The sequence below is a fragment of the Mus caroli genome, unplaced genomic scaffold (genome assembly GCF_978045245.1).
Source record: "Mus caroli unplaced genomic scaffold, Mus_caroli_1 scaffold_4, whole genome shotgun sequence".
NCBI classification, from domain to species: Eukaryota; Metazoa; Chordata; class Mammalia; order Rodentia; family Muridae; genus Mus; species Mus caroli.
Window position 1 is genome coordinate 98,041,266 of NW_028227259.1, and position 14,763 is coordinate 98,056,028.

The 14,763-nt window shown below is 41.4% G+C and overlaps 1 protein-coding gene across 1 annotated transcript; it reads left to right on the forward strand.

The window, feature by feature from the left end:
* Positions 1-5,371: 5,371 nt before the first annotated feature.
* LOC147005233 (PRAME family member 8-like) lies at positions 5,372-8,108 on the forward strand. Its single transcript, XM_085836239.1, is given in 3 exon segments — positions 5,372-5,664; positions 6,123-6,710; positions 7,541-8,108. Coding segments are annotated over 3 exon segments (1,443 nt in total). The 5' UTR covers positions 5,372-5,377.
* Positions 8,109-14,763: the final 6,655 nt, after the last annotated feature.

A 14,763-nucleotide genomic window follows, 5' to 3' on the forward strand; every position in this document is an offset into this window, starting at 1 on the left:
GAATAATAAAAAACCTAGGATAAAAAAAACTCTTCTCAATGATAAAAAACCTCTGGTGGAATCACCATATCTGACCTAAAGCTGTACTACAGAGCAACTGTGATAAAAACTGCATGGAACTGGTATAGCTACAGACAAGTTGACCAATGGAATAGAATTGAAGACCCAGAAATGAACCCACACACTTATGTTCACTTGATCTTTGACAAGGGAGCTAAAACCATCCAGTGGAAAAAAGACAGCATTTTCAACAAATGGTGTTGACACAACTGGCAGTTATCATGTAGAATTATGCAATCTCCTTGTACTAAGTTCAAATCTAAGTGGATCAAGGAACTCCACATAAAACCAGAGACAGTGAAACTTATAGAGGAGAAAGTGGGGGAAAGCCTCAAAGATATGGGCACAGGGGAAAAATTCCTGAATAGAACAGCAATGGCTTGTGCAGTAAGATCTAGAATTGACAAATGGGACCTCGTAAAAATGGCAATGCTTCTGTAAGACAAAAGACACCTTCAGTAAGACAAAGGGCCACCAACAGATTGGGAAAAGATCTTTACCTATCCTAAATCAGATCGGGGATGAATGGATATTCATCCCCGATCTGATATATATATATATATATATATATATATATATATATATATATATATATATATATATATATATAAAGAACTCAAGAAGGTGGACTCCAGAAAATCATATAACCCTATAAAAAAATTCGGCTCAGACCTAAACAAAGAATTCTCACCCGAGGAATACCAAATGGCTGAGAAGCACCTGAAAAGATGGTCAGCATCCTTAATCAACAGGGACATACACTTGCATACACTAGCAAGATTTTGCTGAAAGGACCGTAATATAGCTGTCTCTTGTGAGACTATGCCAGGGCCTAGCAAACAGAGAAGTGGAAGCTCACAGTCAGCTATTGGATGGATCACAGGGCCAAGATCAAAAATTCAGGTGACAGCAGATGCTGGCAAGGATGTGGAGAAAGAGGAACACTCCTCCATTATTGGTGGGATTGCAAGCTTGTACAACCACTCTGGAAATCAGTCTGGTGGTTCTCAGATAATTGGACATAGTACTACCAGAGGATCCCACAATACCTCTCCTGGGCATATATCCAGAAGATGTTCCAACTAGTAAGAAAGACACATGCTCCACTATGTTCATAGCAGCCATATTTATAATAGCCAGAAGCTGGACAGAACCCAGGTGCCCCTCAACAGAGGAATGGATACATTGGTATATTTACACAATGGAATACTACTCAGCTATTAAAAAGAATGAATTTATGAAAGTCCTAGGCAAAAGGATGGACCTTGAGGGCATCACCCTGAGTGAGGTCACCCAATCACAAAAGAACTCAAATGATATGTACTCACTGATAAGTGTATATTAGCCCAGAAACTTAGAATACCCAAGATATAAGAGACAATTTGCAAAACACATGAAACTAAAGAAGAACGAACACCAAAGTGTGGTCACTTTGCCTGTACTTAGAACTGGGAACAAAACACTCATGGAAAGAGTTACAGAGACAAAGTTTGGATCTGAGACAAAAGGATGGACCATCTAGAGACTGCCATACCTGGGTATCCATCCCATAATCAGCCTCCAAACGCTGACACCATTGCATACACTAGCAAGATTTTGCTGAAAGGACCCTAATATAGCTGTCTCTTGTGAGACTATGCCAGGGCCTAGCAAACAGAGAAGTGGAAGCTCACAGTCAGCTATTGGATGGATCACAGGGCCCCAATGGAGGAGCTAGAGAAAGTACCCAAGGAGCTAAAGGGATCTACAACCCTCTAGGTGTAACAACAATATGAACTAACCAGTACCTCCCCACAGCCCCCGGAGCTCTTGTCTCTAGCTGCATATGTATCAGAAGATGGCCTACTTGGCCATCACTGGAAAGAGAGGCCCATTGGTCTTGCAAACTTTATATGCCTCAGTACAGGGGAATGCCAGGGCCAAGAAGTGGGAGTGGGTGGGTAGGAGAGTGGGTGGGGGAGTGTAAAGGGTACTTTTTGGATAGCATTGGAAATGTAAGTGAAGAAAATACCTAATTTCAAAAAATGTAAAAAAAATGTTATTGTTTCATTTGCAAGACTTTATGGATTAGAGACAGCTTCTGGGTTAGGAATGGGAGCTTCTCTCAATACTGTCATGTGGTACAAATTTGTGCATACCCTGTGCTCACTGCATCAAGCTCTCTGAATTCGTATGTGCATCAGTTCTGCTGTATTTTAGAAGGCCTGGTGTCTGCAGTGGAAGGACAGCTGCTCTGAACATAGTCAAGCAAGTGTCTTTGTGGTATTGTGGGTCCTCTTTGGCTTTCTGTCTGGGAGTGGTAAAGCTGGCTTTAAAAGGTAGATTGAATTTCAGATTTTTGAGAAACTGCCAGATTGATCTTACAAGTGGTTGTGCAATTTTGCACTCTCTCCAACAAAAGAGATGTGTTCCCCTTGCTCCATAACCTCCTCTCTGTGAGGGGTCAAATGTGGTTGAGAGCTCTGATTCAATCGCTGAAAAGGTTGCATGTTACAAATAGAATTAAAAAGGTGGAATTTAGCCATCTAATCCAATTCCAGTTTGGGATTGGAGGGTGTGGCTACAAAATGGAGGGGTGAGCAGAGAGGTATAAAAAGGCTTCAGTGGAGCCAGAGAACACACTCAGAGAGCTGCAACCTGAATAATAGCCTCATTTGGCCAGCACTGAGAGACCTATCTACAGTGTTCAGAACTAGTAGGTAATGATATTCCCCTGGGTCATGTGGTTTGATGTAGAGACATTTAGACTCCAAGTTATGACAAAAAGTGTTAATTTCTACCTTCTTAGAGGAACACATTGAACATCTGGGATTTAATTCTGAATGAAGTTTTATCTTCATCACAAATGTATATGTTAACCAGTTGATTTCATTATTATGGTTGTTTTTTTTTAAGAATGTCTTTCTATTTTGTTTAACCTCTCCTAGAAATGGTCATGTGACTTTGGGTAAGCTGAGAAAAAAGAACCTTCCTCATAAGCCTCCTCAGTGCTAAGATTACTAGTGCCTTCCCTCACATTTCCATTCACTCAAATGTTTGTGTTTGGTTTTGTGAGTCACCTGGAGATCTGGGGACCATTTATCTTTGAACACCTTTAACTCACAATAGCTGGAGTTACACTTGGAGTACCTACTCAATGTCTTACCTTAGGCTTTGCCTTACATCACTTTCAGATAGCTTTGATTTTTTGATATGGTCTTCATTAGGGACCCAGGAAACCATGAAAATTATAGGAACCCATTGCCATCATGATGCTTAGTAGATCAATATTGACTTTTTTGTGTTTGTAGTTTTTTCGATTGTTGTTTGTTGCATTTTGTTTAATTGGATGTTTTGTTGGTTTTTTTTTTCCCTTTTCCCTTTTCCTTTTTTTGTTGATTATTTAATTACATTTGAATTGTTGTTCTCTTTCCCAGTATTCCCTTTGCAAGCACCCCTACTATCCTCTATCCACTTGGATTTGAAGACAATACTCCCTTACACCCACACCCAGTCCCCAATCACCCCTCTAGCATCCCCATTCCCAGGGGCAACAAGCCTCCACAGGTGCACACTTTGGATGGTGGTTCATGCATCAGAGGTCTGAGGGGTCAAGTTAGTGGATAATGTTGTTCTTCCTATGGGGTTTCAATCTCCTTCACCTCTTCTGTTCTTCCCTAAGCCTTCCATTGGGTTCCCCTGGCTCAGTCCAATGGCTGCCTATAAGTGTCTGCAATTGTCTTACATGCTGGCACAGCCTCTCAGAGAACAGCCATACCAGGATCCTGTCTGTAAGCAGTTCTTGACATCAGCTATAATGTCAGGGATTGGTGTCTGTTGATGGGATGGATCCCAGGGTAGGCAGTCTCTGGATGATCTTTCCTTCATTCTCTGATTCATTTTTTTGTCCATGTTTTTCTTTAGATGGGAACAATTCTAGGTTAAAAATGTTGAGATGGGTGACTGTGTCCTTCCCTCACCTGGAGAACATGCCTATCCACTGGGGCTGAGCTCTTAAGGTTCTGTCTCCCTTGTGCTGCACATTTTGGATTGGGCCATCCACATTAAGTCCTCAGAGTCTTGTCAATTCAATATTTTTTTCATGCTTTCTTTTATTAAAGAGTGTCACAAACAAAATTTTTGATCCAAAAATTATATACCCATTTGGATGATAGAGAAGCTACCATGATGCCAGTGTGAGGGACTGTCTTTCCATCACCAGTTTAGGATGAAGAGGTAAATTGATGTCTCTATCATTGCTTGAGCAGTAACTCATAAGCTTAGTGGTTAATGTGGTGGTGAGGAAGTTTTATAAACTTTGTTTTAAATGTATATGTATTTTGACTCCTTCCCTAGGATCCATCTGATTGGAGACTGTCTTAGTTAGGGTTTTACTGCTGTGAACAGACACCATGACCAAGGCAAGTCTTATAAAAAACAATATTTAATTGGGGCTGGCTTATGAAAGACTCTAAGACTCCCAAAGGGAGACACTCACTCAAGCCTCGGGACAGCCGCGCACCCAAGAAGACACTGAGACCGAACTTAAGATGTATAGAGAGTAAGATTTAATACAGCAACGACAAGAAAGCACATAAAAAGCACATATACCAGAGGCTCTGGGGTCGAAACTCATACACCCAGCATGGTGCAGAGGAGATTCGACCCCCAGCCCAAATTTTCACAGGCTTTTATAAGAAAAGGGCAAGGGGGGAACAGGGTGGAGAAAGTACAAATTTACGTCACTAAGGGGTCTTGCCAAGGGGCTTTACATAACCAAGGGGTCGTGTCCTATATTTTGGCAATGTACTCGATTTATTGGAACATTCTGGGGTAGTACCAGGAGGCCCCTATCTCAAAAATGTTCTTGGAACAGTCTTCAGTTAGGAGGGGTAGGACTAGGTTTGTTCGTTCCAGGAGACCCTTATCTAAAAAATGTTCCTGGAACAGTTTTCATTTGGGAGGGGGTCGGACTTCTGGGGTGAAGAGTACTCTGGGGTAAAAAGTTCAGGTGTGTTCCGGGAACAATCTCTGGATGGGAGGGGTAAGAGAGTTCAGGAAAAGTTCAGTTTTTCCTCTTTCACTTACAGGTTCAGAGGTTCAGTCCATTATCATCAAGGTGGGAGCATGGCAGTATCCAGGCAGGCATGGTGCAGGAGGAGCTGAGAGTTCTATGTCTTCATCCAAAGGCTGCTAGTGGAAGACTGACATCCAGGCCTAGGGTGAGGATCTTATACCCACACCCACAGTGACACACCCATTCCAACAAGGCCACACCTTCAGATGATGCCACTCCCTGGGTCAAGGATATACAAACCATCACAGAGACCTTTAGAAGATGAGTGTTCACACCCCACCCACACTCCAGAAGCTGGTAATTCAAATTTTGGTGAAAGAGGAGGCTCTAGGCACATCTTATCTGGAGGAGATGGCCCATGGACTCTTCCCAGCACTGTTCAAGGAGGCCTTTGATGGCAGACATATCAAGCTCATAAAGGCATTGGTGATAGACTGGCCTTTTCGCTGTCTCCATGTGGGGGCATTGATGAAGACTCCTGACCTGGAAACATTGCAAGCTGTGCTAGATGGAGTAGACATTCATCAAACAAGAGGGTTTCACCCCAGGTAAGCAATTTCCAAGTACTATAGAAGGAAGCAGAAGAGTACACATTAGACATTGTCAGGGAGATTAGCTTTGTCATAAATTGATCAGATGCTTCTGATGGCATCATCAGGCAGGGATACAGCATTCTTGACAGGTATTTGTACCTAACACAGTTGGCTATGGATTAGATTTGAATATGGACTAGAGTAAATGTGGCCTCATAGTAGAATGAGACTATCCCTGACATCCCCACAAGAACTTAGAATATAAGTAAGGAGAAACAAAGTGTACCTTACTGAAAGAAAAGTACTCATGTGTACAGAAGCACAGGAAAGCTTCTGTAGCATGCCTGAGTCCAACTTGGATATCAAGTCCTGAAGAAAACATACAAATTAGCAGAGAAGAGAGCCGAGTTTAGACATAGGTAGTAAAAGCTAATTCAGGGTCTGCCATCATTCTTATATTTCACCTACATGAGGAAAAAACTAGAGTTTCTTGACCTACGAAACGTGCACCATAACTTCTGGAACATATGCAGTGATTCAGAGGACAGTGACTGTTCAGCAGAGATCTCGAATGAAAAGCAAGCCGTGAAGGTCCATTCCAGATATGCAGTGAGGCAGCGTCTGAAGGTAACAGTTGACCTGTGCATCAGGTCGTGCCTTGATGAAGCACAAGCATGGTTTTTTAAATGGGCCCAGGAGAGAAAGGGATCCCTATATTTCTGCTGTACAAAGATGAAGATCTGGGCTCTGCCAATAAAAGCTCTCAGACAGATCTTCCATGTTTTTGATCCAGAGCACATCATGGAGTTAGAACTAAATACTGAATGGACTCTGTTAGAGTTGGCACATTTTGCCCCCTATTTAGGGCAGATGAGAAATCTTCACAATGTCTTCCTGGCACCCCTTCACAAGACCACCTTTCCTTTTATCAATAGAACAAGAGTTGGAAAAGTCAAGTGTATCAACAAGTTTATTTCTCAGTTCTGCAAATTCAACTGTCTCCTGCATCTCTTCATGTTCTACATCTATTTTCTCAGAGACCAGAGGAATCAGGTCCTAGGGTAAGCAAGAATAGACAGTTGGATCAGCTACCACAGCAAATCTGTCTGTCTTATCTAAAAGATTAGTGGAACGTGATGCCAGTCATTCACTAGGAACAAACATTTAGAGATTCATAAGACTCTGAAAGAAGTCTTTTGTTTCCATGTTCACTGAGATATACAAGGGAAATTTTACAAGTTAAATCAGTATCTGAAATGAGCACTCATGATATAGAGAAGTGATTTGGTGTCAAGAGTAGGTCAGAACTAGTAAGAAGAGGATGTCATTCTTTCTGGAATCAAGCCCACATAATCAAATGGAAAGGAAGAGGAGTCTGTAGTGAGGAGTCAGGGTACTCATTAGCACAGTGTGAAATTGAGTTATATGCTCAGAACTAGAAGAGTAGCCTTCTATCTTCCCCCAGTCACCATGGGTAAAATATTTTGAACCTAAGTAGTGCTGAGTGCATGGAACATGAGGATGAGCTTGGGATGTCATAAGAGCAAGTATGACTGCATACTTGATAATAATGAGAGAGAATAATGCAGATTCAGTGAGCCCACAGCAAATATTGAGATACTGTCAGAATTTTATTGGGATGGAATTTCTTCTGTGTGCTTTCTGGGATTAGAGGACAAACTAGTTTTCAGGTTTAGAGTAAGGCCATGAGATAAATTGTGAGGTTGACATGACTGAGCAGTTTCCAAAAGGAAGCATCATAAATGATGTCCTTGACCATTTAGTCAAACTGACACTAGGGTACTTGGTTCCTTCTACAACTTTGTATATCCCAGTCAAACCCCTGCAAGACTATTTGCAAGATCTAACCATCTGTCTACTTTATCCCTAGGTGCCTGATGACATCATTGAAGACCCTCTCCATTACTTACTCCCTGATTTCACAGAGAGATTTGAATTCCTTCAACTGCTGTCAGAACCTCCTTCAGCTAAAACATCTGGAGTTGAGAGGGGTGCCCTTACTTGATTTAAATCATACACCTCTGAGCAGTCTCCTCATGAAAGTGGTAGGCACTCTTGAGACTCTGGATTTTCAGGGGTGTAGAATGAAGGACTCCCAGCTCAGTGTCCTCCTACCTGCATTCAAACAATTCTCTCAGATCTCCAATGTCAACTTCTACAGCAATGACTTCTCCATGCCTATCCTGAAGGACCTTTTGTGGCACACAGCCAACTGGGGCAAGATGAATGTGGAACAATAGCCTGCTCCTCTGGAGTGCTATGATGAGTTGGGTCATGTCTCTATAGAAAGATTTGCCCAACTTTGTCAGGATCTCATGGATACACTGAGGATAATTAGGCAGACCAAGAACAGCTACTTTGCTAAATATATCTGCCATACATGTGGGGAGCACCAGGTCTTTGACCAAGTGTCTACACCTTGTTGTTGCTGGCAATAAATTGGGAAAGTTCTGGATTCAAATAAACAATAGGGTTGTGACACATTTCTCACCTGGGAAACTCAGAGCCTGTGGCTTCTGACACTGCTCAGATGGTTAGAAACTAAAGGATGTTCATTGACTGGTATCTTGGAAACGGAGCTTGACATGGGGAACAGTTGGATGGACTGTGGGAACAGGGGCCTAGTGGAGTCAGAAACACAGCTTGTCATTGTTACATGTCTTCTCCCTGAACAGGCTAACTAATCTGGATACCTATAAACCTGGATACGTATAAACCTGGATGTTCTCTCAGTGTGGTCTTTGACTGTTACCAACCTCACTACCAGGTTCAGGGTCAGGAAGGTTCAATGGGTGGAGAAATGGAAAGACACTGATATTTCATGAATGAAGCAAAGGTCTTGTTGAAGTTAACATGTTACATTAAAATGAAAGTTTTCTTGATACTTCTTTCACTTGTCCTTTGCCTGAACTACATGTAAAACACACCTGTGTGGCTGAACAGTTACATGCACAAAACATTTAAACTAATGGGAGCAACATAGACACACCTACTATGAAGGAGAATTAAAAGGATCACAGATAATTAACATCTAGTACATTCAAAGCACAAGGCACCTTGGAACCATCAGACATGCCTAAAGTGAAGAAGACAACATAGTGCAAAGTAAACAGGATTTCCAGTCTGGCACTGTAATCTTGACCTTTTTGTAAAGCTTTAAAGAGATGACTAATGGAACCACTATATTCATCTGTTATGCCACATGTCCCTAAAGTCTTATTCCAATTCCTTTTTCCAACAAAACTTTATGAAGTACCCATATTTAATTAAAGATATCCAGTGAAATGCAGGTCTCTCTTCTCCATAAAACATTTACTGTACAAAAAAAATGTATTTTAAGCCTTCATTTGCAATCAAAACAAGAGAGAAAAATATCACCCTTGGCCTCCTCATTATATCTACTTTCTGTATAGTAACCTCTCAATAAAACAATGTGTTACTCTATATTTATTTAACACTGAAAACATGAGTTCTTTGTTTAAATATCATCGCCATTGTCCAAATTGAATAAAGCATGTAAATTTAAAGACTATGCAACAATCGCCCTCTGGAAAGAAGTCCAGGTCATAATCTTGGGAAGGTGGATAATGTTATCAGCTATGGTGGGAAACATATGAACTTCTAGGCTGGCCTAAAGTACAGAGGAAGAGAAAAATTAAGGAACATACCTCTCTCAGGCTCGTCTTCCTGTCTTCCCCCCACAACCCGTCTCCCTGTCTAAATGTCCAGTTTCCTGACCTTGTTCCTTAGGACCAGTGAACTCACCTGAGATTTTCACACAATTAACATGCTTTCATATTCTTAACACAAACATCCCATAGATGGAGAGAGACTCTTCATAGGTGAGGAGCACACGCTGGTTTTGCATAGAAACAAAGTTCTGTTTCAGAGCTAATAATAATCAGGTGGCTGTCAAATGGAACTCAGGCTTCAGGTGCTAGGACCCTCCTTTCTATCTTCTGTGGATCCCACCTGTCACATGCACAAATCCACATAATACACATGTAGCTATTCAAAGAGCTGAAGATGTCTATAAAAATGGATTTAATTTCACAAAAGAATTAAAAAATGGCCCAATTAATTAAAATGGTGATGTTGATCAGTAGCAGTTGTGTGGCTCTGTGAAGAGAGCATGTGGAGTTTCAGGCAAATCCTTTGTGCTCCATTGGTGAGCAATAGTGTAGGGTGCTCTGGGCTCCAGAAGTTGACCTCTTGCACCATGGGTTAGTGAGAGGAAATTAGGAGTTTGTCACTGTACAACATTTATTTCTGTACACATTTATGTATATTCCTGTTCTAGTTGCATGTATCCTTGCATGACAGACAAAGGTATCAGAACCTTGTATAGATTCTTGTCAGCTACCAGGTGGTTGTCTAGAACTGAACTCCAGTTGTCTGAAAGAGCAGCCAGGGCTCTTGCTAAATGAGGGATGATTCTTACAGGCCCATGTGTGACAATGGTAAACGCACTTATGGACACAGAATCACAAGGAATCAGGAGTCTCTTTTGGACAAAAGCTTTTGACTTTGACATTATCTTTAATTCATTTCAATTCAAACATTTTGTGTACATGTGTGTGTTGCTGGTTTGCTTGATTGTTTGGTTTTTTTAGATAGTCACTATGTAGATCTGTCAATGCAATACCAATATCCAAGAATGGACTAGATGTGCATCATTTCATAGAATGTTTACCTAGCCATTCACAGGATCTCTGAACTACATTAAACAGGGTGTGATAATATGTAGCAGTTATCTCAGCACCCTATAGGTTGAGAATTCAGAGCAGAAACTCGATATCATTCTATGTACTTATCAAATACCTAATATAAATATTCTAGAAACTTCTTCTTGACATGGAATTAGAGTCCCTGAGCACTTTCCTTGTGCTGTCTCTTGACTTCATCTTATCCCTGATCAGGAACGGAATAAAAACTGTGCAAAATAGGTAAATAAAAATCAAAATAACAAAAACACCTAGACGATTTCTATATTATGAAATTTAAGGGTATGTTGATAACAGAAGAGAAAGAAACAATGTACAGATGGAGGGAGATAAGGACTAAAATAAATATGACCATGCCTATTTATGTCTTAGGGAAATGTCTGACTGAAACAACATTCTTTGTAAAATTGACATAATCTAATTATCAGTTATAAGTAAATACTCACTATAGATACAAAGCTTCACACCAATGTTCAGAACTTTATTTTATATCAAAATAATTGCAAATTTCCTGATTATTTAGTGTAATTATAAGTGACTCATGAGAATATATGTTGTTAATATGTTTCAGGAAAACTTGTTTCTATTCAGTTTGTGCCAAGTTTAAATGCTAACACATCTAGCTCCCTGTTGATCATTCCTTTTTGTTTTCATTAATTCATTTGTGTATTCACTTTACCACCTGATCACCTCCTGCCTTTTCTTTCCACCAAGTCCTACCCTCTACCATTTCCCCTCATTTCCTTCTCCCATTCTCCCCAGAGAAAGAAACGCACCCATTCCCCACCCCTAAGAGGTGCCATGCAACTCTGACACACCAGGCTGCATCAGGATTAAATGCATCCTCTCTCTCTAAACCAGACAAGTCAAAAAGGTTCCAAATGAAGAGACAAAGTTCAAAACCAGACAACCCCCAATCTCATTTTTAGGATACCCACATTAAGACCAAGTTGCACATCTGTTCCATGTCTGTAGAAGGCCTAGGTCTAGGCTATGGCATGCTCTTTGGTTGGTTCAGTCTCTCTGAACGCCCAATGGGTCCGAATGGCTTAGCTCTGTAGGGCTCCTTCTGGTATACTTGACCCCATTGTAAGACATTGACGACCCATAGCTACTAGAGACTGCTAAGTAAAGACTCGGAGTCAGTGATCAATTAAAAAGCAAGAGAAATTTATTGTTCCGGTTTGTTGGGGTTGTCCTGCTCCTCAAGAAGAGGTGTCGATTCCACACAGCCCCATTGGACAGTTTTTATACAACAACTAGGCACAATATCATTGGTGGAACAATATGACTTTTAAACTGATTGAGCCTTAGGGAATGAGGTGGCAAGGATTTCTCTTGTCTGTAAGTGGCCAACAGACAGTGTGCCCTGAGGTTCTCCTGAGAAATGTGATCCATGAAGGGAGGGTTGCCTACATGCTTCATGACATACTCTGTCTTCCAGGAGGGACTGGGTCCATATGCTCTGGTGTTTGGTGGAATTGGTAAAAATCCTGGCTGATCACTTCACCATCTGGCTCCCTCTAAACTTCCTCTGATCTTTCCACAAGACTACCAGAATTCTGCCTAATGTTTGGCTGTGGGTATTCATGTGTTGCCATCAAGTGCTGGATGAAGACACTCACAAGACAGTATGCAAGGCTTCAGTCCTTAAGCATAACCAAGTATCATTGAGAGTGTCAGAGTTTGGCTCTCTTCCATGGGGTAGGTCTCAAGTTTGGTAAATCATTGGTTGTTTATTCCTTCAATCTCTGCTTGATCTTTATCCCTGCATATCTTGTAGGCAGGGAAAATATTGGATGGAGATATTTGTGGGTGGGTTTGTGTCCCCCTCCCTCCATTGGAAATCCTGCCTGGCTAGAAGAGATGGCTACTTCATCTCTTTATACTCATCTGCTGGGGTCTCAGCCACGGTCATTCCCATATACTCTCAGCAGCCTGTTCCATCCCAGCTCTCTGGCTTGTCCCTATAATGATTCCACATGGATTGCTTTTCTATGTCTCAAACCTATCAACCCCACAACCCCTCCCACCACACCTGATACCCCAAAATGTTCCTGTCCATCTACCCTCTCTCATACAATTCCCTCTCATCAATCACTACTGATAGAGATTTTATTTACCCTTCTGAGTGAGATTCAATCACCTTACCTTGGGCCCTATTGTTTCTTAGCTTCTTTAGGTGCTTGGATTGTAGCATGGTCATCTTGTACGGTATGGGTAATAACCCATTATCAGTGACTACATACCATGCAAGTTCTTCTGGATCTGAGTTACCTCACTCAGAATGCTATTTCCCAGTTCCATCCATTTTCTTGAAAATTACATATTCCTTATTTTTAAGAGTTGACCAATATTCCATGGCATAAATGTACAAGATATTCTTTATCAACTCTATGGTTGAGGCACAGGTGGGTTGTTTCCACTTTTTGCCTATTATGAATAAAGGTGCTATGAATGTAGTTGAGCAAGTGTCCTTGTATTATGGGGAAGCATGTTTTGAGTATATGATCAGGAGTGATATAACTGGGTTTTGAGGTAGAATTATTTGTGGGAAATACCCAGACAGAATTACAAGTGTGGTGTAAAAGATGGCACACTCATCAGAAATGGAAGACTGTCTCCCTTACTCCACATTCTCAACAGCATGTACTGTTACTTGAGTTTTTGATCTTAGCTTTGCTGATGTTTATAGGATGTGCCCTGAAAGTACTTTCAATCAGCATTTGACTAGGAAAGTAGAATATGTCTTGAATTGGTTCTTGACCATTAGAGATTCCTCTGTTGAAAATTCTTTGTTGTCCACTGTACCCAATTTTTATTTTTTTATTTTATTTTTATTAGATAGTTTCTTCATTTACATTTCAAGTCCACCATACTCTCCCCCCCACACACACACACACTCCCCTACCCACCCACTCCCACTTCTTGTCCCTGGAGTTCCCCTGTACTGAGGCATATAAAGTTTGCACTGTACCCAATTTTTAAATGGGGTATTTGGTTTGTAGATATCTGGTTCCTTGAGATATTTATTTTGTTTGGATATCAACACTCTTACAAATATAAAGTTCGTAAAGATATTTTTTTTCATCTATAGGCTGCTGTTTTGGCATACTAATGCTGTCCATTGTCATCCAAAAAACTTTCTGGTTAATGGGGTCCCTTTTATTAATTGTTGAACTGAGTGCCTGAGCCATGGGTGTTCAGGAAGTCATCACCTTTTCCAATCTGTTCAAGAGCTCTGACATCACTAATGATATTCTGCAGACAGGAGCCTAGCACAGCTGTCCTTGGAGAGGAAATACACTGTCATAGATAGAAATACACACAGAGACCCCAGCTAAACAGAGTTCGGGGAATTTTGTAGAAGACGGGGAGGAAGGATTGAAGGGGCCAGAGAGGTCAAGGACACCAAAAGAAAAACCTACAGAATCAAGCTACCTAGCCACAGTTGGGATCACTGAGATTGAACTACCAACCAGAGAACTTTCATGAGACAGACCAAGGCCCCTTACGCATATTTAACAGTTCTGAAGCTTGGCCTTCATATGGCACTGAAACGACAGGACAGGGGGCTGTTACGGACTGCTGCCTAACTTTTGATCACTTTCCCTAACTTTGGCAGCCTTGTCTAGCCTTAATTGAAAAAGATGCACTTTGATAAGCTAACATTTATCCATGGGAGGTCTCTCCTTTTCTGAGGAGAATGGGAAGCAAAGTGTGGAAGAGGATAGGGAGTGATTGAGAGGGGTGGAAGTGACTGAAGGTATGCTATGAACTGTAAACTAATCACATGAAACTTCTGCTAGGCTTTTGTCCTTAAGCATAACCAAGTATCATCATGAGTGTCAGAGTTTGGCTCTCTTCCATGAGGTAGGTTTCAAGTTTGTCCACTCTGTGGTTGGATACTCCTTCAATCTCTGCTCCAGCTTTTAGATTGTATATCTTGTAGGCAGCGAAAATGGTGGATGGAAGTTATTGTGGGAAGGATGGTGTCTCCCTACCTCCATTGGAAATCCTGATAGGCTACAGGAGGTGGCCACTTCAGTCTTTATCTCCAGTTAGTAGGGTCTCAGCCAAGGTCACTCCCTTATCCTCCCAGCAGCCTGCCCCAACCCAGGTCTCTGGCTTCTTCCTGAGATGCCCCCACATGGATGGATTTTCCCTCTCCCAGTCCTTTGGAGAGAGCTCTTCCCAACACACCTGATTCCCAAAACTGCTCCTGTCCCCATACCCTCTCCCATATAGTTCCCACTAATCAAACACTATTGATATACTTTTCATTTCCCCTTTTGAGTGATATTCAATCATCATCTTACCTTGGGCCCTACTGATTCTTAGCTTCTTTGGGTGTTTGGATTATAGTATA